The following is a 16,192-nucleotide window of genomic DNA, read 5'->3' as shown; positions in this document are numbered from 1 at the left end:
GATAAAGTCGAGATGGATGATCGCTTGTAGGAAGCACCTCACCTTAAAGAAGGATTTGTGAGTTGTGTTCCAGAGTTTATAGGCTACTAAAACCCTTTGTTAAGGTTAGATGTTCTCTCACAAAATCTAGAGCATTAATATACTATATTGCATTGTAAAGATATAGGGAACAAAGTCACTCTGTGGGTGTTGTTAATTGGGCTTCTCTGTGATTTGTTCACATGGACCAGCTGGTCATATGTGACTTTTCATGCATTTTATGCCCTGGATTGCTCCATAGTCTTTTTATAAACGCATTAAAGTGCATTCGTAGCCTAAACACAACCATAAATTGAACCTTTCTTATCATTATATAGAATTAATTTCCCACAAAACCTACTAAGAATGCAAATTAATTGTATATGAAAAGAGAAATTGGGGACTCAGGATTGAATAGACATGTGAGCACAAACACACTCCAGTACGTCATCTCACACACATCGTTATTGATGGCGTTAAGAATCGAAGACACAAAAAAACTGGGGGGGGGAAACGCAGACAAATCCAAAGACACACGGAAACAGGAAGTGCTTTATCAGACACACGGACTGGCAGTCAGGTGCGTGGGGGGGGGCGGGGGGTGCTGGTGAACTTTAGAATGAGATAGGTGATATTTACTCTGCACTGGCCACTGGGCATGGCCCCCACAGCACCCACCTCCGTCCGGGAAGAGGGACCAGAACACAACCCGGTAGCCTTTCAGCACACCGTGCAGCGTCAGCCGTGGAGGCTCTGCCCATGTGATCACCGCCTCGTCCGACGTCACAGAGATGGCCCGCACGTTCTGCGGCGGCTCACTGGGAACTGGAGAGAACAAGGGCCGAGTGTTAGCGTCATGAGGCCGTTTCAACGGTTTCTACTGGTCAGAAGGCCTCGGTTGAGGCTGTTGCTGGGAAGACCAGAGCGATCTGGCATGGCGGCTGAAGCGCTGATAATTAATGACTACCCAGCTCCAAACAACACAGAGGCTGAAACAAATCAAGACAAATAAACACACATGAGCTGTTGATCTAGCTCCTAGTTCATTGCTGGCTTTACGGGCAGAGGGAGGAGAAGGAGAGGAGGTTTGGAGGTAGTCGGCGAAGGGGAGGAAGAATACTGTGTGGAAGCAACATGAATAGTAAAACAGCTGCACCTTAAGGGGTTAAAATGCAGATGAAGACGGCGCGGTGCTGAGCCGAGAGACGGAGGATGAAATCAGAATGAAGATAATGTTCGTCTTTAAGGTAATTGCTGCTGTTTGAAACAGCTTTAGAATATCTGGACAATTACCATCACTATTACTGTTACCCTGATCAGGGTGTCTGATTGCTTTCCACACAAGCATGGAAGGTCAATATGTTTCTGTGAGACTTTATAAGAAACAAATAGATGCAAAATGGAGAGGAGGAGGGGAAAGAGAAGGGAAGCAATAGAAGGAAGAGGAAGGTAAAGAAAAGGAGAGGCATGCGGGCATGTGGGCATGCATTTCGAGCGTAATGGTGCTCCTTGCTCCTCCCTCGCTCTCTACCGGCCTACTGAGGGTGCTAATTAAAGTGGAAGCATGAATGGGGGATGTGCCGCAAAACATTTTTGAACACGATTCTAAAATATGTATAGAAATATATATATTTTGGTGTTGCTTCTGAGGACTGTTTTTTTTAATATTCTTCTCGACGAATGAAAGAAATATGCTTAAGGGATCTTAATTTCTTAATCCTAATTTCTGTCTCATGTCCCCCCACACACAGTGTTAGCAGTCAACTCCCTCGGTTGTGTCTACGTTCGTCGTTTTCATCCGTCCTCCTTCGCCGGCTCTCTTACCATCTTCCAGCGTGGTAGCGTTGATCTCAGTACTGGATGGACCCGTGCCGGCTCTGTTGAAGGCCTGGACCACAACTCCGTACTGGGCAAACTTCTTGAGGTTGTCCAAGGTGTACACTTCACTGTCTCCCGTAGCTTTCATCTCCACTATGCTGTACTGGCCGTTGCTGCCCGGGCCGTTCTCTCTGTAACCGATCTGGTAGCCTCTGATCACCCCGTTCTGCAGCTCCTTCTTCGGCGCCTGAAAGACGTGGAATGATGGCTATTAATATCATAGATAGAGCATGACATGTCGAACATAAACTCATCATACGTAAAATGTATGATATTACACTCGTAGATTGACCGGGTGTGTCTGAGATGACCACTGCTGTAATCTTAACCACATTTGGCGAACTCCCATCTGGACCACTAGTGTATCAGTGTTTTACAACTGAGACGATCTTATTTCAATCCATTTAGATCTCAGTTTCTGGTCGAGAGCGGCGCGATGCAGTCAGCTGTGTGTGTAGTTCAGTTAGCTGTTTGGTAAACACATCGTCCAAAACAATAAAAGTGATCCCCATAGAAAAGTTCCACTGTGTTGCAATGCACTCATTTACTTTTATCACCCTTTACCACCCCAAAATAAGAATTTATTTTGTGATGATGTATTTTTGTTGTATTTACTATAGGTGATAATGTCCAGTTGTATTGTTCAGAATTATTTGGCGTCCTTTGTCCTCTTTTAACTAAGCAAACCATCTGTGTAAGTGATTATCCCTCATATGGAAATACCAACCACAAAAGTTTAAATATTTGGACAATTCAGTGTATTAATACATTTAAAGTTTAGGCATGCTTCAAAGTAATATATATATATATATATATATATTCCGTTTTTAGCACATTATTCATATTTAAATTGACTATTTCTGTTCACTGGGTAAAATAATCATAGTAGTGATTTTACCCTCCAAGTAACCCGGATGCTCTGAGATGTCATCGGTGTGAGTATTACATCCATCGGTGGCCCGTCAGGCGCTGTTAATAGAAGATAAGAAAAAAGTTTTAAAGTCAATATTTGTAGCCCGTAGGATTTTAGGGGTAAAGCAACCATGAAGAAAAAAAACGACAAATGTTACAGTTTTCTCGAGGAGAAAACGATCACTTACGTGCTTCCTCGGTGCTGATCGTGAGCTCTTTGCTTGGAAGGCTTCGACCTATCTTGTTGTAGGAGTACATGCGGATGCTGTAAACACAAGCTGGGTGCAACTCTACGATGTTGGCTTGGTTGTTGGTGGGCGAGATGTTTCTGGTTGTGTACATGTGATCCCAGGAATCTGTCGAACATATTTGAGATCTTTTAGGACTTGTATCTCATATACAATCGGACACAGGCTACACATTTACTGTATATATGTGAAACCCACCTGACTTGTTCTTATACTCTATGTCATAGCTGGTGATGATGCTGTTTCCATCGAACCGTTGGATCCAGCGAAGGTTCATGCTCCTGTCCTTCACCTCCCTCACTTCCAGTTCAGGGGGATCTGGTGGTTCTGTATGTTTGTGTGAGAAAGAGAGAAAACAAGAGAGGAGGTGAGAGCTTTTCCCCAGCAATATTTACCCAAATTCCTGATAGATCTGATTCAATGACATTCTCCCACTGGACTACATGTCCACATATACAGTATTATGAGGCCTTGTGCTTCAGTCAATTGAAGGAGGTTGTGCACAGTTTGTGCTGAAGATACCTTGCACAGTGAGTTGGATGAGCCCTCGGCCCTCTCCATAGGAGTTGATGGCGTGGCAGGAGAAAAAGACAGAATCTCCTCGCTCGGCTGGGTTCAGCTGTGATCATCAACACAAAGAGACAAAGGTTGCAATGTGCCTCCCAGATTCCCTCTAAACAAGTCCTATTTTGATCATAACTGCACTTGAAACGCTAATCAGTGTCTGACCTTAAGCGTGGAGATGACTTCGTCCCCCTTCTTGTTGATGGCTATGGAGTAACGGGGGTTTCTCTCGGCATCAATGACGGTGTCTCCTCGCTCCCATCGGATGATGATGGGCTGCTCGCCCCGCGCCGTGCAGTTCAGCTCCTTGGTCTGGCCCTTCCTCGCCATGGTGGTGTTGGGGTGGCTAGTGATCATGGCAGGAACTGAGCAGAATCACAGGACATGTGTCACTTGTGACGGATGGTATTATATGGAGTAATGAGACGAGGGAACAGGGGTGTGGTTTTGGAAGGCGAGGATATATTACAGATGTATAGACATCTCTGTTTCTGCCCTGCCTTTTCCGTTTTCATTTCACGCTTCAAGCCCCGCTGGCCCCTCTACCTCCTCCCCCGGCCGCCTTCTCCTTCTTCTTCCCCTCCCGATTCTTTTCCACCTCCTTTCCTCAGACATAGATTATTGATTGAACGGGTTCCTGCGGTTTTGTTTTCATCACTAATTCATCAGTCCTTTCCCCCACCAAACAGTCAGAAGCACACAGACCAACAGCCGGAACGCATCAATCGTTAGGAAAGATACCCCCCCAGTTGGTGATGTGCGGGACGGAGACAAGGTTTTGTTAGGTTCAGTGCGGGCTTCACTAGCCTGAGGCGAAAGTGCATCTTAGAAAAGCTGACTCCCGTAAAAAAAAAAAAAAAAGAAGCTGCGGCTTGTCTCTGTGTACAGTGTGTGTGCGATCCAGGAGATGTGGTTATGAAAGTGTTCAAGCCGAAGAGAGTAGGATTGACACTTACTCTTGACAGTGAGGATCATGCTCTTACTGATGTCTGAGCCCACTCCGTTGGAGGCCTGACAGAGGTAGTACCCACGGTCGTCCTCCAGCACGTGGCGGATGAGCAGAGAGCCGTTTGACATGATCTGGATACGGCCAGTTAGTGGGACTGGGTGGTACTGCTGAGGGTTTCCTACACCTGCACCACACAATGTAAATGCACGTTGATGCTTGTTTTCTCCTCGTTTTCATGATTTCATTTTTATTGATGCTATATGGAGGGACGATGCTACCTTTAGCATGTTTCCACATGACTTTCGGAGGCGGGTAACCCTCCACAGAGCAGTTGAGAACTCCGGCTTTGCCATAGATGCAATCTTGGTTGTTGGGCTGCACAACGAAACGTGGTGGCACTGAGGAACAAAAAGATCAATTACTGAATGGAGGAATGTGTAGTTTTCCTAAAACAACCTGTAAACATCTGGGCTCCAGCTGCACTTTACACTTTCATCATCATGCCCGTCTCCCTTTGCTCAATCTCTCACCAGTAACAATCAACTGTCGCTCCCAGCTGACGGTGGCAGCGGCGTTGCTGGCGATGCAGGTGTAGTTTCCGTTGTGCTTCAGTGTCACCTTGGATATTTGCAGGGAGCTCATGAACTCTTTGGTCTCTATTGCGACTCCGGAGGCGAAGCCTGGCACGATGAGCTGGCCGTCTTTGTGCCAGGTGATGCGTATGGGCATGTCCCCGGATGACACCACGCAGGCGATGTACATGAGCTTCCCCACTGAGGTAGAGGGGATATCGAAGGGCTGGATGAGCGGCGGCACTGTGGGAGAGAAGAGAACGTCAGTGGAATGAAGGTAACAATAGAGACGGAGTAAAGGTAGGGGTAGATGTGGATGAGCGGCACTGTGACCATCTGGAGTAATGCTGAGAGTGAGAGAAGGTCAACACCCCCCCCCCCCCCCCCTCTTGCACACCCCATCTTCTGCAGCCCATAATAGCTGCTCTGGTTAGAGTCCAATTGGCAGGAGGAAGTCATTCCGTTGCCATAGTAATAGAGGTTGGGGTGGGGGTACTACAGCTGAGACATCTGGGGGATTTAATCTAGGCTTCATTATTATTCATCTAATTAAATCAGAGACACACTCGCACGCAGGCACATGCACACACCCTCAAACACCTCTGCAGCTGCCCTGCTACCATCGTCACCCCCCTCACAGACCAAACAAAATGTACAAACGCACACTGAAACCTAAATCTATCCCAAATCTGCCAAGTATCACTGCGAAGCAGCACTGCACAGCTTTGAACACGTGTGCCTGGTTAGATTTTCTGATACGCAGTAAGCTATTTTGCTAAGATTTGGAAACTGCAAACATGGGGTGTTATTTTTTTGTTAGTTTGCAAAACAAAAAAAGGAAAGCCAATAAACTGATAATGGTTATTTGATTAATATCTTAATCTTTCTCACTTCTGTTTCAAGGGAATTGAAGATACAGGGATGCGCTCAAACGAATGCCCATGACAAGTAATATATACATTTAAAAAATAGGTTGGAGCTGCAGTACATTGCCTATCAACTAATTAGATAAAGTGGGTCACTCTGGATGTATTTGGACTTAAACATTTCCCAGTGGGGGGGTGTATGTATTTATTTCTCTGCAGGCTTACCTTTGACAGTGACATGAACAGTCTGGTTGATTGACACCTGGGGCTGGATCAGAACGCTGCACAAGTAGGTGCCCTCGTCTGCGCCCTTCTGCACGTCCGTCAGCCTCAGGGTGCCGTTCTCGAAGACCACTTGACGATGATTATCAGGCAACTGCATGCCGTCCTTCAGCCACTTGATGGAGTAATACGGGTAGCCAATCACGCGGCATGTTATGTAGGTGTTCCTGCCCGCCACTGCGGTGATGTCCCGCATGGGTCTGATTCGGGGTGGACCTAGAGACACAGGGAAGAGAGGGAGGGGATGGAGGGAGGAGACAGACAGAAAGAAGGACAAACAGGTCGCAGAGAGGGGGAGATGAGGTGAGGGAGGTCATGGCAGAGTAAGGGAGCGGCCACGAGGACGAAAGGAGGTGAAGAGATAAAGGTTGAGGGATAGGGTGATTGGGGCAAGTTGAAGGGTGGAGAGGGAGGTTAGTTATGCTCCCTTTACTAAAATCAGGTTGAGAATATTTGTGTATTTTAATCTAATTTAAATATGTGTGTATATTTATCCTTAGTGCTGTGTGTTTTTTCTAAAACAACCTCAGACAGATAGATAGATAGAAAAATAGATTGATCAATAGATACACAGATAGATAAATACATACATAGAAACATATATAGATAGATAGATGCATACATAGATATATACGAAGATAGAGAGAGAGAAAGAGAGAAAACAGTATAGGAATAGAGGAGAGGAGACAGAAGTAAAGCATTCAAAGTGAGCACTGCCTCTGGCTATCCCTTCGTGTTTGTATGGAGTCAGGTGTAGAGTGCATTTATATTGAAAAGCAGACAGGCACCTCTTACGTTTATGCGCGCTTGGTACTCGGCGCTACCGGCCGAGTTGCGTGCGACGCAACGATACACTCCCCCGTCCCGAATGAGCGGGCTGCTCACGTTGACGTGCGACACAGTCAGGCCGTCCGACAGGGTGTACTGGCTGGTCTTGTAGGTGGAGTCTCGCATCACGGGCTCGTCGTCCAGCGTCCAGGTGATGGAGGGGGGCGGGGCTCCTTTGGCCCCACACATGAGGGAGAAAGGCTCCCCGGGGTTCACCACACGCTCGCTGAAGGAAGACACGATACGAGGAGTACCATCTATGAGGAGACAGAGAAAGATGACACTTTAGATACTTTAGATCTGTAAATTATATGTATGCATCTATCGATGGAATTTGCAACAGCAAAGAATAAAAGTCAGTCAAGTGGAGGCTGTGGATTTTGTTTCCTGTCACCTTGCTGTTACGATGCTTTGATGATGCAATATGAGTTTGTATGAAACGTGCACTTGTTGTGCTCCATAAATCTCTTCACGTACCCTCGAGCAGAATAATGGAAAAGTCCTGAGCGGTGTGGCCCTTCCGGGAGGCGAAGCACTGGTAGGCCCCGGAGTGGAACTTCTGTGCTGCAGTGATCTGCAAGGTGTCGTTGTGTTGTCCCTGGATGGAGATGTGCTGGTCCGGGACGATGGGCTCTGTGTTGCGGTACCAGTTGATGGTGTATTCTGGAGAGCCCTCCACAGTGCACGTGAAGAACAGGGTGCTGCTGATGCCGGTTTTCAGATTCTTGGGGGACAAGGTCACTCGTAGTGGATCTAAGGGAAGGACACGCATCGTTTGTTAAAACATTAATGTCTAAAAATAAATAATCAATTATAACCATTAAGCACATGCTGTTTTTTGTTGATCGATATTATTTTTAGGATTAATCGATTGATTCATAAATACATTTGAAATCCTTTATAAATATGTTGCACCGTCATACCAATTACTACTTATTTATTTGCATTTATTCATACATGCAGAGGGCGTTTACACTCGCAGAGACAGCGAGAAATGGAGACGGAACAATCAGCGGTGGTGACTCAATCAGTTCGACGCACTCATTAAAAAAGCAGCTGGAGATATCTCTTCACATCTCTGTCCACTGTTCTGTGCATGTGCGTGTCTGTCTGTGTGTGTGTGTGTGTGTGTGTGTGTGTGTGTGTGCAAATGTCAGTGAGCAATAAGGCAGCTGGTGGTGTGTGCTGGGGGGCATCGCTGTGCCCCCCACACCCCCCCTGTCAGAGTCACAGAGTGTGCTGCCATGATGTGCCCACTGGCGAAGCCTACCTCCCCTCGGTTCTCCCCCTCGGTCGCGCCTTCTCCCACTCTTTGTGTCTTTGTATCGTTTACACCGTGTACATTTATCTCCGCCTCGCTAATTATCCTATCACATTGCAGATAATGTCATTCCAGCACTGTCTGGATGTCTGATCGCCCCTTCTGTGACCCATCGGAAAACAACCTCCGTCTTCCTCGTCCTCCTCCCTGGCGGTGAATGGTGCCGGCAGCTGTGTTACGGATCCAGTCTCTGTGAATTACGGCCCTTGTCTCTCTTTTCGAGACCTGATATGACGGCGCATCATGCAGCTCACACATGTGTTTGTCACAGACACACTATAGGTGTGAATTATATGTGTGCCTCAAACCAAAAGGAGAGGTTTCTGAACGTGTCCTCCTGCCAGGCTGATTCACTGAGAAGACAGCGCAGGAGTCTGTCAGGTTGTTAAGTGTGTGTGTGTGTGTGTGTGAACATAGTCGTACCTATAACATGAAGCTGTCCAGACACCTCCTTCGAGCCAAAACTGTTGGTGACCTCGCATGCGTAGCTGCCGCTGTCCTCCTGCCTCAGGTCGCTGATGGTCAGCCCTGACAAACGCCGTGTCCAGCGGGCATCCGAGGGCAGCGGGCGGCCGTCTTTCAGCCAACGCACCGTGGGGCTGGGGTACCCTCCCGCTATGCAGGGAAGCTCGACACTCTGGCCCGCGTGCACCTCCCCTGCTTGGAAACTGTCCAGGATGGTTGGAGAGGACTCGTTGGGGTCTGGAGGGCACAGAGGGGTTCATGCTTTGGTCAAGACAAAGGTAAATATCCCAGTAGCGTAAGTAAACCGACGACCCCGAGCTGCTCACCCATCACAGACAGCCTGGCTCCGTTGCTTTGGCGCGTCTCGCCGCTGTACTTATGTTTGGTGATGCACCGGTATGTGGAGAGGGCGTCCTCCTTCTGAACATCCGAGATGTAAAGAGCCCCGAAGGAGGTCAGCGAGAACCTGTTACCTGAGGGAGACACACCCAGTAAAGATTTACATTAATTGATTTCTCCAAGGAAAGCTGCTGACAGACGTGAACATGCAGTAAAAAGCCGGCAGTGAGATGATCGCTCTGGTGCAAATGCATTGTACTCATTGCAAAACCATATTGTGCAAAGAACAAACAGCTGCCTGAACAGTTGGCACTACCTGCCTGATAAAAACCTGGCTCTCTTTCAAGGCCTGGAGGACACGCAGGGGTCACTTACACCACCCATAGACAGAGAAGAGACAGATTTAACGCCCCTCTATACATCATGTAAAACTGCAGCGTCATCTCCAAGCTGTCCAAATGTTCCTTCTCTCAAGTGAAGTGACCGGTGTGGAAAGCCAGATCGAGTGGTGCAACTATGTGGTGAGAGCTGCTTGCTCTCTTTCGTGTTGTGCTTCTCAGAGAGTCGTGGTTACTAACCAAACCACTCCATGCTGTGCCCAACTGCAATAGCCTCACAGGTTGCCGTAAGTCTGACATGATTTTTAAATGGTTGCCGTGATACAATAAGAGATTACTTAAGGTTTGCCAACATCGCGTCGCCTTTTAGCATCTACGCTGCAGGCCGGCGGCTGGATTGGCTGCGTTCAGGTGCACCTGTGTGTTTATCAGCATCAATATTTCATCTACAAGCTCTGTGTTTGTTGGGGTCTGCGGAGGGGTTGAGCAGAAATACTGAAGGTATCAGTTATGTACTGTGCATGTGTTTGCATGGAATATACCGCATGACCCAAGAGGGAGGCACAGGCTGCAATTTCACAGCAGCCTTTGTTTGCCCCCCAGAATGAAGCCTTACAGGATAATGAGCACTTTAAGACTGCTACTCCCACAACACCGACGACTCGCCTGTCACAACACTCTGACATAGGCGAGGGAGGAGAGGGTGGGTGAGAGAGAGAGAGTCAGCTGGATCTGTCAAAACCAGACATTGTGTTTTCGGGAGCGGACGAAATTTATCCCTCTGAAACAACACTGATTAAACAGCACAACACATTATTCCCCCTTATTGTTTAAGTGGCTCGTATAGCATCGGTCTATCTTTAGGCAACTCCTTCCATCTCCTCTGCATCTCTTTGTGTGAACCCTCTCATCGTCTCTCTCACCCCTTTTCCCTCTCATCGTCTCTCTCTCCCTTTCTCAGTCTCTAAGCAGAGTGGCAGACAGAGTAAAATATTAATCACTAAATCACTGTGCTCCCTCAGCTTTTATTCATGCTGACAACTAGATAACGAGAAACTGAGCCAATGTGCATTATACACACAAAGACACACACATATAGACATGGACAGACGCAGCCGCAGCAAAACGTGCAAACGCATGCATGAAGGCCCGAGAAGAAAATGGCCACAGTTGTTAGTGATACATTTATTTATTCCTCAAGTTAAACTCCATTCATGTGAGACCGTAATTCAGTCCATCTCCTGGAGTATGACAATTTTATTTGGTGAGCATAGAGCAAACGTGAAGTTTGTCCCGTGCACATACACTAGGCATTTAGAAATATGAATACATGCTCCACAGAGAAAGGTCCTAGTTGGGACGTTTTCTTCTTGTTACAATAAGCAAAGCAAACTTCTGCTGAACTGTGCCATCGTGCATGGAACTTCACACGTTTATTAATGACACACCTTCACCAAAGCTCTATGGACTTACTTACTTACTGTAAACTATTTTTCATTGTGTGTTTTGTCTTGCTTTTTTTCTTGCAAAATACCAAGAATTAATTACTGAGCATTGATGTAGTAAAGAGGTACACATGGATACTCCTAACCTAAAGGAATCATGTGTTTTTCAAGTATAAGTGGCTCTTTAAAGAGTTCTTTCAGTCATAAAAAAGCTATTTCAAAGAAGCCTTATCGCCCCAGAGGATGTCAACATTGTTGGATTTTGTATGAGCTCGTCCAGAGTCTCAATGAGACGCATTTATGTGATAAATTGTCCAGAATTGGTTGTGAAATCCTTATGAAGATGGGGTCCAGAGGGAACCTTTTTAATATTCCCGTTGGCCTGCTGGATCTGGAAAAGGATTGTTAAAAGTATAGAATATGAAAAATATTCTTTTCAATATATACACAAATTAAAAATTGTAAAATATCCAATTAAAAAATAATAATAATGTATTATACATTAAAAAAAATCAAGTGTCTTCTAATTTCCAACAGAAGCAGGATTATTTCCGGTTTACCCCTCACATATCCTTCCTTATTATATAAGTTAAAATAAAGATGAAAACGATTTTTATACAGGTTAAAGCAAATTAAAATGAAAACAAAATGCCTGTGGCCTTGCAGTGACACGAGGGGCTGAACCTGCTGCATGGGACAAATACCAAAGCGAAGGAAAGAAAAGAGAAAATGATGGAAGTATAAATGTGCGAGAGAGAATAGGAAAAATGTAAGCTTGAGAGAGTCTATAGATAGGCTACGTACTATAGCTTATGTGGGTCCGAGACGTGTGCGAGTGTGTGTCTGTGTGTGTGAGAGTTAGTAGCAGCCTCATTTTCTCACATGCAAATGAAGGCGTCGGCGCAGAGATAACGAGGCCCATATTTCCACCTCCTCAGTGGGGCCATTATTTATTAATGTTCTGCATCTTCCCCCCTCCCTCCCACTCTCACGCTTTCTTCCTCCTCTCCCTGTTGCTAGGGTCTTCTCGCTTCCGTCCTGTTACGGTTTTGGTTTACTTTCAGCAATTATTAAAGCACCACCAGTTGGAAATCATTAAGGACGAAACAGTGAAACCGTCTGTGTAGTGTGACTTTAAAAAGCACATGTTGAAATGGTAGATAGTCAGTGAAGCTAACGGGGAAAGAATAGTATCAGTAAGTAGTTGCTAAATATAGCTTTTCAGACGCAGGTACCTTTTGCATCCAATCAGATTTTTTTTCCCAAAACAATTGAGTATATTACAAATGTACTATTTCCTATCAATGGATTTAGAAAAGCAGTTAAATCCAACTTTGTGCCTTTAAAAAGTGTATTATAACAGCAAGTTATTGGGCATTCCAAGCCGTAGGACTCACCTACTCAAAAAAAGTAGTTAAAAATAATTTGGGGCTTGGTGATTGGCAGTTTTGTGTGTAGTTCGGAAACTAAAATGGACTTCTATCCCCTGAACAAATAGTTTAACTCTTGGAAGTGATAGTGACCAACATGCTTTAGAAGGACACATTTCCACACTATCTAGACTTTTCTATTTGAAGAGACGACCTTTTTTCCTCTCTTAGCAGGAGCACCTGTCTGGATTGCAGCCTTTCCTGTGCCCAAAGCATTGAAAAAAAACCTAAATAAAATTAGAATGATCTTGCAGCAGCTCTGCGTTAAAACCACTGCGGTTCCTGTGGGAGCTCCCAGTATGGACCCCATATCTAATCAGTTCGGAAAAGGCTAATGAGCTATCGAACTCACATCGCGGCTTTGCTTCTGGCAGAGCACTACAATCTGATCCCTGGAGTCTTACTCAACACTGTTGACGGTCAAAGGCAGTGGTTTCTAGCCTGGAAGGCCTCTCCCACTTAGATGAAGGTTAGCGTATCTTCACTGCTCATTATGATGACTATCAGCGAGCACAAGGAGAACATGTGCCAAAGTAGCGATAGGGTCAGAGGCTTCACTCCTCCACAACAACAAACTATATAAATCCTCAGATAGAAGCCTGCAGCACAGCGTGTTTATCCATTATGTGGTCTAAAGTTAGAGGATCAGAAGGAAGTTGGCTCAGAGAAACGGTTACCTTCACCATTAGGCTTCACCGGCAAAGAGGGAAAGTGTGCTGAGACAACGAACATCACGTAATATATTACACATAAATCCAAATACCTGAAATGAAACGTGACAATTATTATAAAAATGAAGCTTTTGAAAGGTATTGATGAAACCAGCCACTGTGTCTCAGCGCCAGCGGAAAGGTCACACATCATCGAGAAGATCGTAGTTCAATCCCCGACTCCGTTAGTCCACGCGGTGGTGGCCTTGGGCCAGATATTTAAACCCAATTTGTCCCGCAGGCTGTGGCGCCCGTCATATCTATGAGTGGATATGAGTGATTAGTCACGATGGGCAGGTGGAAGCCCCTGTCATCCGCGTGAAAACGGGTGAAAGGTGACATGTAGTGTTAAAGCGCTATGAGTGGTTGGAGAACCAGACAATTTGAGTGAAATATGATTTGGAGATATAACTTAACAATACAAAAAACAGTGTCTTCTTATGAGCGCAGCAGTGAACTGTAAATATTCCTCATGTGTGATGCCAAAGGTAATTAATTGTCCCAAATTGTTAAATCTCAAATACACAAAAACACAAATGAACACCTTTGGCAGAAGGACGTTAAAGTTAGCCGAGTATAACGATGGAAAAAGTGGCCCGAAATATGACTTTGACGTTTGAAAAATCCCATTGTGTCTCTGCGCCTCGTACCCTTGCTCTCAGCGGCAAGTTGCAGAGAAGAATTTGAAAGACGGTGAGAAGAGAGAGGAGGGGAGGAACGGATCAAAGACTCGTGACTGTCATAGGAAGAAGAAGAAAGAGCAAAAAACGCAGTATATTCCGGAGATATTCTCTGCGGTTGTGGATCGTGCTTGGTGCTTACAGATGCAGACATGCCAGGCACAAACACACACAGGAACACCTACCGGGCTTAAAAATAGGACAAAAAAAATAGTTCCCGGCTGGAATGAAAAATAATAAACCGCGGTATAAAATTAGCACTGCGGAGCCGGTGAATGGCAGTGGTCCAGTTTTGCAGCGGAGGAATGTGTTAAAGCATGAAAACCCTCCATGTTGGGCTGAATTACTTGATTTAGAGAGCAATCGGCGGAGAAAGGAAGAAAAGACAGTGGAGGAGAAAAGGGAAAGATGGAGGGTAAACTGTGGAGGAGATAACAGTCCACGTCTGTGTTCTCTCTTCCTTTCAAACCCGTATGCAAAAAAAGGGGCGTTGCATCTGTATTCAAAGCGAGAGCCCACTCCACCATCTCGCCTCTCCCTCTGCTGTGTACATTAAAAGCCCAAGCAGAAGCAGGTGTCAGCCAATTAAATATATACACTTTCCTGGCTTTTATTCTGCCGCACACTTACTTAACATCTATGAATGGCGCCCTCTTAACTCCTTTCAATTCACATTCAAAGCGGGTTTTATTGGCACAACTGATGTGTAACAACTAATTGTGCGACGGGCGCCCACCCCGCTGCATCTCCCCCACAAAAGAGACTTTGTTAACACGGGCGAACTGTTCAGACGGAGCAAGAGTCAGGCTGCCGGTTCAGACTAACACCGCATGAGCAATATCTGAACCTCAGCATTCAATTCCCCCCCCCCCCCATCCCTCCTGCTTCTTCTCTGTCGCCGCTTCATTTTCGTGGAAGCGGGACGAGATGCAAGACGTGGAAAGAGCCGCAGCTCTGTCATGTTTTCATTAAAAAGCCACGCTTCGTGGGTCTAATCCGAACCGCTGTCCTCTTTCCTAACCAATTCTGACTGCTTACCTCATCTTTCAATCATGCTCCCCCTGCCCTGCCCCTTTGCCACGCTGTTGCGCTATATGCACCTGGATCCCCTCTAAGTGGAAAGCCCGTTGGAAAGTTGAGGGGACGGAGGTGAGGCACGGACAAAGGTGGAGGTGGAGGAGGGAAAGAGGGGGATGAGAACGAGCAGACAGACAGAGCAGAGTCCAGTTTCCACTGGGATGGGACCACATCTCTTCTGCTTCACTTGACTGCTCTGTCCCAATTTGCCCCTGTGTGACTTTAAACAGTAAACACTGGGGGAGGGGATCGGTGCGGAGGGGGTGGGGGGGGGCGGCCTATCGAGGGGCCGAATGGCCAGTCGAGGGCAGACATAAAACTGATAGTATGCAAAAGACGTGGTTGCCGTGGATATAACTCAACGTAATGCCACGTTCCCCCCCATAAACCCATCGTAACCAGACAGGCCGACGATGCTGCATAAAGGCAAATGGACCGTCTCAGATAGACGGCGCGCCGAGGAGATTAAGCATCAGTAGGAGCATCAGAGGAAACGAAGGATGTAGGGGAAGAGGGTGGGCGGATGGGAGAGGAATGGGGAGAGATGTAGAAATAGGACTCCATTATTCATGACGTGTGTTTCATGTGCTTGGTGACATCTGGGACAGCAGTGATAATGAGAGTCCCGGGAGAGGGAAAGCACACACACACACACACACATCCCGATGCAATGCACATACAGAGGTGTGCTACCATGGTCCAAATACCTACCCTTAAACTGGGTACCCTGATAACTCTCACTGAACTGTTAGTCACAGGTGCATTGAGGCTTTAACAGCGATCTATATTCAAAAATACCCAAACAACCGGCCCCTCCAACTTTTTCTGATTTAGCAGTATATAAGAGACAAAGTGGGTGTGCGCCTGCCATCATGTGTGTGTCTGTGTGTGCGATGTACTCCTGCTTAGCCTATGGCCTGGGGCAGTGAGCAGCATTAGCGGGACTGAGCGAGCGGCATGGTCCCTCCCTATTAGAGTGCTGGTGGCAGAGGAGTGTCACTGGCCAGCATGAAGGGAGGGAGAGAGAGAGAGAGAGAGAGAGAGAGAGAGCTCTACTGCGCTTACACACACATACACATAAATATACATTGTTTACAAGAAAGCACACTTGAAATCCACGGCAAACAAGAATGAATAAACTGTTAATCAAAGTATCACATATTTGTACATCCATACATACATGTATGTATTATAATGTGATAAAAACATTTGAGTTGCTTAAATGAATAATTCACCCAAAAAACAAAAGTTAGTGCTGTTTGTTGTGTGC

The 16,192-nt window shown here is 46.2% G+C and overlaps 1 protein-coding gene across 2 annotated transcripts in view; it reads right to left on the bottom strand.

Annotated features, from left to right (window-relative positions):
• The window catches only part of LOC120822787 (cell adhesion molecule DSCAML1), a 47,344-nt gene that overhangs the window by 12,126 nt on the left and 19,026 nt on the right, over nt 1–16,192 (bottom strand). The window contains exons 4-18 of one of the 2 annotated variants that reach the window (XM_078105107.1): nt 9,230–9,376; nt 8,862–9,140; nt 7,595–7,870; nt 7,078–7,374; nt 6,233–6,505; nt 5,100–5,384; nt 4,848–4,967; nt 4,577–4,753; nt 3,786–3,985; nt 3,579–3,675; nt 3,255–3,383; nt 2,997–3,164; nt 2,795–2,865; nt 1,843–2,083; nt 658–843 (exon numbers count right to left, since the gene is read on the bottom strand). In XM_078105107.1, coding sequence (XP_077961233.1) covers nt 658–843; nt 1,843–2,083; nt 2,795–2,865; nt 2,997–3,164; nt 3,255–3,383; nt 3,579–3,675; nt 3,786–3,985; nt 4,577–4,753; nt 4,848–4,967; nt 5,100–5,384; nt 6,233–6,505; nt 7,078–7,374; nt 7,595–7,870; nt 8,862–9,140; nt 9,230–9,376 — 2,946 coding nt within the window. The remainder of the gene's footprint in view (nt 1–657; nt 844–1,842; nt 2,084–2,794; nt 2,866–2,996; nt 3,165–3,254; nt 3,384–3,578; nt 3,676–3,785; nt 3,986–4,576; nt 4,754–4,847; nt 4,968–5,099; nt 5,385–6,232; nt 6,506–7,077; nt 7,375–7,594; nt 7,871–8,861; nt 9,141–9,229; nt 9,377–16,192) is intronic. The other variant, XM_040182705.2, reaches the window with a different exon arrangement.

The sequence above is a fragment of the Gasterosteus aculeatus genome, chromosome 7 (genome assembly GCF_964276395.1).
Source record: "Gasterosteus aculeatus chromosome 7, fGasAcu3.hap1.1, whole genome shotgun sequence".
Classification (NCBI taxonomy): domain Eukaryota; kingdom Metazoa; phylum Chordata; class Actinopteri; order Perciformes; family Gasterosteidae; genus Gasterosteus; species Gasterosteus aculeatus.
The sequence above is the reverse complement of the archived record's forward strand: the minus strand, read 5'-3'. Positions and strand labels throughout refer to the sequence as shown.